This window comes from Chelonia mydas, chromosome 20 (assembly GCF_015237465.2).
Source record: "Chelonia mydas isolate rCheMyd1 chromosome 20, rCheMyd1.pri.v2, whole genome shotgun sequence".
In the NCBI taxonomy this organism is placed as follows: Eukaryota; Metazoa; Chordata; order Testudines; family Cheloniidae; genus Chelonia; species Chelonia mydas.
In genome coordinates this window covers 3,895,004-3,902,575 of record NC_051260.2, presented here as the reverse complement: position 1 = coordinate 3,902,575, position 7,572 = coordinate 3,895,004, and the positions used below count along the sequence as shown (strand labels likewise).

At 66.5% G+C, this 7,572-nt stretch overlaps 1 protein-coding gene across 3 annotated transcripts; it reads right to left on the bottom strand.

Moving 5' to 3' along the window:
• Positions 1–368: 368 nt before the first annotated feature.
• Positions 369–7,020, bottom strand: LOC102941510 (glycoprotein-N-acetylgalactosamine 3-beta-galactosyltransferase 1-B). 3 transcript variants are annotated; one of them, XM_043532823.1, is made up of 4 exons: positions 6,858–7,020; positions 4,287–4,517; positions 2,822–3,486; positions 369–2,068 (listed from the first exon to the last, which is right to left on the bottom strand). In XM_043532823.1, exons 2-4 carry the CDS (start codon positions 4,489–4,491, stop codon positions 1,850–1,852), a joined length of 1,089 nt encoding a protein of 362 aa, XP_043388758.1. In that variant the 5' UTR covers positions 4,492–4,517; positions 6,858–7,020; the 3' UTR covers positions 369–1,849. The 3 variants fall into 3 exon arrangements, with proteins under 3 accessions (XP_043388758.1, XP_043388759.1, XP_037739950.1); XM_043532824.1 differs by having other exon boundaries at positions 3,017–3,486; XM_037884022.2 differs by lacking the exon at positions 6,858–7,020 and adding an exon at positions 5,581–5,811.
• Positions 7,021–7,572: the final 552 nt, after the last annotated feature.

Sequence of the window (7,572 nt, the reverse complement as noted above, 5' to 3'; positions counted from 1 at the left end):
ACCCCAGCCACAAAGTGGGTGCAGGGAACCTGTCCCGCATGGCGCTGATCAGCCTCAGGGCCCCAGCTGGCTGGTCCCCTGCACCCGCCCTGCCAGCCAAGTTCCCCTGCCCTGTCTGCAGCCCCAACCCCACCCCCAGCAAGATGCCAGCAGCTGCCTGCTCTGACCCTGCCAGGCCAAGGAGTCACCCCTGGCTGGCGAGTGCAGGTGCCTCCAGGCTGGGCTCAACCCACCCATTGGGGCTGGGCGTAGCTGGGCCCTGTGGGCACCGCGGTCAGCACCCGCTCAGCCCTGGGTGCTGCCATAGACAGAGCCCAGACACAGCGGCGGGAGCCCAGGGAGGGGAAGCTAAAACCAGGTCACGGCTCTTCTCTTTAAAAAAACCAAAGCAGTGTTTATTCACCCCACAGCCCACTCAGCCCCTCGCTTCTGCCCATCAAGACAGTGAGGAGACCCCCCCTGCTCCAGTCCACCACGTGGCAGTGGGGGGCTGCCACGGGCATTTCACAAAACAAAGAGAAGCCACAAGTGAGGCTGTGAAGAGGTGCCATCTGCTGCGGGGTTCCTGCTCACCCCACAGTGGTACAATCCACTGCCGAGCTCCTGCTTGCCGTCCGTGGCAGGGCTCCAGCTCAGCCTGTGGCCTCCTCAACCTGCCGTGGTCTGATCCGTGGCTGGTATCACCCATAGCCCCCTTACCACGCAGTGGTATGATCCGTGGCCTGCTCACCCGTACTGGTATGATCTCTGGCAGGGCTCCAGCTCATGCCGCAGTGGTATTGCCCGTGGCCCCCTCACCATGCAGTAGACTGATCCGTGGCAGGGCTCCAGCCAAATCTGGAGGCGGTGGATACACCCGTGGCCCCCTCACCATGTAGTGGTATTGCCCGTGGCTTGCCACGGGGTCTCTCTCCGCCCACAATTTGCGATTGGCCGGGCGCCGGGCAGCTCTGCGTCGGGGACCTCCAGCCAAGGGCAGCGTTTCTGCCTCTCGCATGCCCGCCCGCCTCGGCGTCCCCACTGCCAAGGGCCTCTCTCCCCGGCGCCCTCTCCAGCCCAGCCAGACCCTGCCCCCAGAACTCCTTGCCACCCCCATCACATGCCACCCCATGTGCCCCCATCATGGCATCCCAGCTCCTCCTCCTCCCCCCACAAGGGGGAAATGTGCCCTCCTCAGACCTCACACCCTCCAGGCCCCTCTGTGGGGTAAGGGGGGGGAGAGATGGCTGCTCCCCGCCCCCTCACTCCTTAGGACAGTGCCTACCACCTCCCCATTATAAAGCCCCCAGGGCCCATGGACTGAGCCAAACTTGCCCCTTCCTGGAAGGGCCCATCAGACAGAGCCCCAAAGGCTCCTCAGTGGTTGGGCTACCTGCCTCATCTCCCCTGTGCCTTGTGACCCTGCCCTATTGACTGTGGGGGGCGGGGAGGGGAGGCTGAGAGGACCCTCCCTCCCCACCAAATGTAGCTCCAGCCTCCCCTTCCCCAACTCACCACCTGTCGGGCTCCAGTTATCTCTGAGGGCTCGGAGGGATCTGGCCTGTCGGAAGGGGCCAGGGTGGCACCCTCAGAAACCAGAGACACAGCCCAGGAGGCTGAACCCCCCACCCCAGGCCTCCCCCTGCCCCGGAGGGGACCCTCTATGTGGGGTCTCCCCGCCCCTCTACCAGCAAGGGGGTCAGTCAGTGCCAACTGGGACGGGAGCTAGACCGAGACACCCCGCGCCCTCATCCAGTCCAGGGGCTGCCACGTGGCTCCCGGCCACGGCTCGCCCAGGGCGCCCGCCTCACCTCAGGCACAAAGCCTCTGGACGCTCGACCCCAGACCGACCGCAGCCTCCCAGCCCCCCCTACAGTCTCTTGGTGCCCTGCACCAGCAGCGTCACCTTGGCCGCCTTCGGCCGCCCCTGGCGCTGCAGCAGGCGGGCGGCGTTCTCCGGCAGGGGCGGCTGGTAGCGGTAGCGGTAGCCATAGGCCCGGAGGTGGTAGGTCAGGAACTCCAGGGTGTACATCAGCTCGGGGCTCACGTAGTGGAAGGAGATGGCCAGGTCGGAGCAGCACTGGGGGCCCTGCAGAGCGCGGGAGGGCAAGGGTTCACGGGAGAGGCCCCGAGCCAGGGAAAGGGGTGTGAATAGGGCAGGAGGAGCAGCCCCAATAGAGATCCCCCCCTTCCCACCCACCCCCCTGGTGCAAGCCACGGGACCGTCCTGCCAGGAGCCTCCAATGAGCAGCAAACAGGCAGCGTGCTGGACCTCCCCCCAACTCCGTGGCCCCAATCCCATCCCTGCTCCCCTGGGGGCAGAAGGGGCGTTGGCTCTGGACCAGGATCTGGCCCCCCTCGGGGCAGCACCGCTGGCTGGCTACTGCTATTAACTCTGCCCGCTTATCCACTGGGTTCCACGGGGCACCGCGATCCCCCGCAGCTCTGTGAGCTGCCCATCTGCAGGAGCCCTGGCACGCAAAAGTACCAGAGGCCCCAGGGACCAAGCCAACGTGGGGCTGAGACCCACCCCTTCCACAGGAGGCCACCAGTGGGACCCAGGCAGCTACGCGGGGTCCACGTGCTGCTGGGGTGTCTTAGAGGCCTGCGGGCTGGGTACCTGGCACCCCGGCCTGGACCACGGAACCACCTCCCCTGGCCACGGAGAAGCCAGAACAGCAGGGCCTGTGCTCAATTCGGCCTGGGCACCCACGCCCGAAGGATGCCACGAGGGGATAAAAGCAGCCCAGGAACCCAGGCCCAGGGGAGAGGAAGGGAACGCAGCCAGGGCACCCACGCCCAGGGGATACCACGGGAGGGAGGCATGCAGGCGGCCACATACCTCCACAATGGGATAGTAGCAGTAGTTCCAGTACCAGAAGCTCTTGGAGAACTTCCCGGTGAGGTGGGATTCGGGCCCAAAGGGGTGGAAAGTCTCCCGCCCAGCGGCGTCCCGGGAGTCCCCCGCCCGCACCCCCATCTTCTCCATGCACTGGCCCAGCGCCAGGTCCTCCACCGAGGAGGTGTGGCTGCACACCTGGGTCCTGAAGCCCTCCACAAAGCGCCTCAGGGCCTCCTTGCTGAGGACGTAGCCCGCCCCGCCGCTCATGTAGCCCTGCTTGGCGAAGGGCTTGAAGCGCTTCCCGAAGTAGACGGGCGCCTCGGGCGTGTGGTTGGCCAGCAGCCAGCGCAGGTTGTCCAGCACCACGAAGGTGTCGTCGTCCGCCTTGAGGAACCAGTCGGCCTGCTCCAGGTGGTGCTGGTGGACGTACTGGAAGGCCCGGATGGTTTTCCAGTACAGCTGGTCCCGGCCTTCCTTGGTGTCCAGCCCCACGGCGGGGAAGCCGTCGTCCCGCACCGAGCTCATGAAAACCACCACGTTGCAGTGCCGCGCCCACGTGGCCTGGACGTGCCGGGCCTTGGTCTCCAGGTTGCTGGGGCCCGTCATGACCCAGCACAGGATCCGCACCTTGCTGTACAGCTCGGCCGCGGTGGCGCTGACCTCCCCTGGGCACGGAAAGAGCATTAGGTGCACGGGGGCGGCCGGAGGAGACACCCCCACCTCCCCAATTGCCCCAAGACTGAGCCAGCCCCTGGCATGGCAGGTAGGTGCGGGCGCCGGTGCCAGGGCCTCCCGGAGCCCATCGAACTTGGTGTACACGCTGAACCGGGCAAGGACAATGGGAGGTGAGGTGGGGCAGGCTTCTCTCGTTTACTGAAAGTGCAATAAATCTAGGCCAATAAATCTAGGCCAGCGTGAAACTGCCCAGGAGGGACCATTCTCCAGTTCCCCCTGCCACCCACCTCCGGGGGGCAATTCCTGCCTTGGTGCCCAGTGCACGCGCTGGCCAGCCGCACAGCTGCGTCAGGGGTTCCCTGCCGCCAGGAACGATCCCTGCCCCGGCGCCAGGATCCCCTCCGTCTCCGCCAAGCAGCCTCCCGAAGGGGACAGGGGAGTGGGGGTGTGAAGGCTGCAGGGGGCTGATGATTTCCCGGGGGTCTCCTGCCAGCTGGCACAGGAGGGGAGCTGCAGCCGAGTGGAGGATGGCACCCGATCCCCCTAGTGCGGCTGCCAGGATCAATCTGAGGGGATCCCCCAGGGGCAAGCGCTGCTGGAGAGCCCTGGCCCGCCTGTGTCCACCCCACCCCACAGCCCCTGGTCCCAGCTTGGCTGCCCCACTCCCTCTCCCAGCCTCTGCACAATCAATCCACAGCCCTCCACCCCCTCTCCCGTACAGCCACCGCGCCCCACGGCCCTTGCAGGATCCCTCCATCCCCCAGTGCCCCCCACCGTTGGCATCGCCCACCTGAGAGGTGCGGGTGGCCAGCGCTGAGGAGCGCCAGTTGCTGGACGACCCAGAAGGGGTCGACATCAGGGTGGGGTGTCTGGCTCTCGGGACCTGGGGGCTGCGGCCAGAGCAGGCCGTTGAGCAGGTAAAAGGTGCTGAGGAAGCCGATCACGATGCCCACATGGAAGGCCAGCCAGGAGCCCTTGAAACCCCCCAGCACCATGCTGCCCAGGGAGGGCTTCACACGGCCTAGGGGGAGAGAGCGGGTCAGGATGCTGGCGTGGGGGGCGCTGAGTGAAGCCACCAGAAGGGGCGACTCTTCCCCGCACCTTGCAGCTTAATCATTAATTAACAGCCAGGCTCAGCTGGGACAGGAGCAGAGTCCAAAGCTAAACCCATAAAGGGGCAGAGACAGTGGGAAACGCCGCCCCGCCTGCCCCCCTGGCTCCGGTGCCCGCGCCCTGCCAGGGTCCAGGATCTGACCACTTTGTCCCAGCTGTTCCCCCCACCTGGCTGGGATTTCTGCCCCTTCAGAACACTATCCCCCCTCCCCAGTTCCTTCTGCAACACTCGTAGCCCTGAGCGAGCTGGGACAGGGATCGATCCCCAGTCCCCCACCCCCTACAGCCCCCAGGGTCGTGGCAGAGATGGGGCACTAGGAAGAGGGAAGCCAGCCAGAGGCACATTTGCCAGGAATGTCCCGCCCCAGCAAACATGCCAGGAGGATGATGGGGGGCTCATCCCCAGGGCCTGCCCCCCTGGGCGGTGAGGCAACAAAGGTGGGGGGGGCATCATTCTTCAGAGGGGACCCTAACCTGAGCTCCCACCCCAGGGGGATGCTAGCGACTCCAGGGGGACCCAGCCCACGGGTCTGCCTGGGCGATCGCTACCAGAGGCAGGATGTTGGCAGAGGCTATTCCACCCCCTCCGCCCCTCACGGGCCCGCGTCTCCCCCCACGGGACGGGTCCTGCCCTTCTGCTCCGGGGACCCCGGCCCTCTTCCGGGCTCACAGCTGGCTCAGAAATGAGGTGGAAATAACCCCAAACCCACAGAGCGGTGGAGTGCGGGGGGGAAGCAGAGGCAGACAACCAGAGAGCGACAGTCGGGTCTAAACTAGGTCAATCCATCCCAATGGGTGACGCCAGGACCTTCAGGGAGTCTATGGGGCTGGGCAGCCACGCGTGGGGGAACCAGACCTCCCTCCACCAGCTCAAGCCTCCCCGCCCCATGATGGGAAGCGTCTCCCCCTCCCAGCCCCTTTGCCATCCCTGCCCCCCAAGCATCTGGGGGGAGCTGCCCCCCATCACTCACCAGGAGAGCGTAGCCCCTAGGCAGCCAACAGCGCCCCAGAGACTCCAACAGGCGGTTGGGATCCAACGAGGGCCCCAACCCCTGTCCCCCCCAGGCTGCTGGGAAGGGCTGGTGGCCACAGCAAACGGAGCTGGCTGACGAGCATCGAGGGGGGGTTTCTATAGCAACGGGGGGGAGCTCTCTGTCCAGCCAGACCCCACTGGAGGGAGGGGATGGATGGACAGAGGGACAGACCCACCCAGCGCACTTCACATGGCCCCCCTGGATCTCCTCCCCACCTAGGCCTCCACCCACCCAGTGCCCCCCCACCCTCCTCGTGGCACCCCCATGCAGTGCCCTCCATCCCCGCCCCCAGTGCAGCCAGTATCCTTGCCCTCAAGGGACCCTCCATATGCCCCAGGTTCCCACCCCAGCATCCAAGGGGACCCTCCGCCAGCACCCCCCCTCTCCTGCCCCCCTCCACCCAGAACACCCTCTGATTCAAGTGATCCAGACAGCCCCCGAGCCCCACCCTGCAACCTCCATCTCCCCGCTCCAGGGGCGCCCCCCCCACACACATTCACACCTGGCACCCACGCCGAGCCGCCCCCCACCTTCCGTTCAGAGCTCGGCTCTTTACTCGCCAGCCCCTGGAGGGCTCAGAGCCAGGCTGGTCTCCTCTCCCTAAGTGGGACCGGTCCCAGAATTAAATTAACCCCCTAGCACCCACAGTCCAGGTTCTTCTTCTGTTTGCAGTAGGGGTCACCTTCCCATCCGAGTGGAGCGCAGGGGCCAGGGGAATTAAGGGACAGGAGCAGAGCAAGACAAAGGGCACCAGGGTACAACCCTCCAGAGGGAGCGATCCTAGGACCCAAGCAGATGGGGCAGCCCCACGGCAGGGGAGAGAGCGGGGTGGGCAGAGAGAGATGCCCTCTCTGTGGGCAGAAGGAGGAGAACAGAGAAACCCTGGGGGTGGGGACGGAAGGGGTCAGAGGTAAGAGGGGGAGAGGGCAGTGCCAGGGAAGGGAAGGAGCATCCAGGGGCAGAGGATGGGGGGCACTGGGGGGGGGGAAGTCCGGAGGACGTGGGAGGGAGAGGGAAAGGGGCACCCAAAGGGAGACGGAGTGGCAGGGGGATGGGGCAGACGGGGGGACCCCGGGGGAGACGGCGTGGGGAGGGAAGGGGGAGACACCGGGTGGGAGTGGGGCAGAGGTGTGGGGAGAGATAGGGGGTGGGGCCGCTTTGATCTAAAGCCCCCCAAGTCTGGGGGGGTGTCAAGGGACCCGTGGCACCGTTACCTTCCCAGGGCCGCGGGAGCAGAGCAGAGCGGGGCTGGGCGCGGTCGGACCCGCCCCGGGACCCCCAGCAAAGCCCCCACCCCAGGCGCCCCACAGCCGCCGCCTGCCAGCGGAGTCTCCGCAGCGGAAGCACCCAGCGCTACATTGTATCCAGCTCGGCCGTAAGGCCCCGCCCCTCTCTGCGCCCATTGGCCGCCGGGCTGCCAGCCCCCACCCCAACCGGCTCCTCATTGGCTCAAGGACCCCCCATCCCCATACAGGGGGGCCTGGGGCAGGTTTCTTCCCCGCATGGGAGGAGACCTGGGGGGCAGACTCCCTGCCCCCCCGCGGATTGGGGGGGGGGACAAAGAAGGGGGAGGGGTAGTCACAAGGGGAGAGGACCCAGTCCCAGCCGCTCCCCCCCTTCAGCAAAGAAATGGGACCCTGGGGAGGGGGAGGGGGAGGAGGAATGGGGGGAGGCGGGTTGGGGAGCTCCTTGCCCCATATCCGGGTGTGGTCCCACCCTACCCCAGCACCTGTCCCCCTGGCCCCATAGCCAGGTGTGGTCCCACCCCAGCACCTGTCCCCCTGCCCCATAGCTGGGTGTGGTCCCACCCCACCTGGGCACCTGTCCCCCTGGCCCCATAGCTAGGTGTGGTCCCACCCCAGCACCTGTCCTCCTGCCCCATAGCTGGGTGTGGGGAACATATGTTCCATATGTCCCATAGCCGGGTGT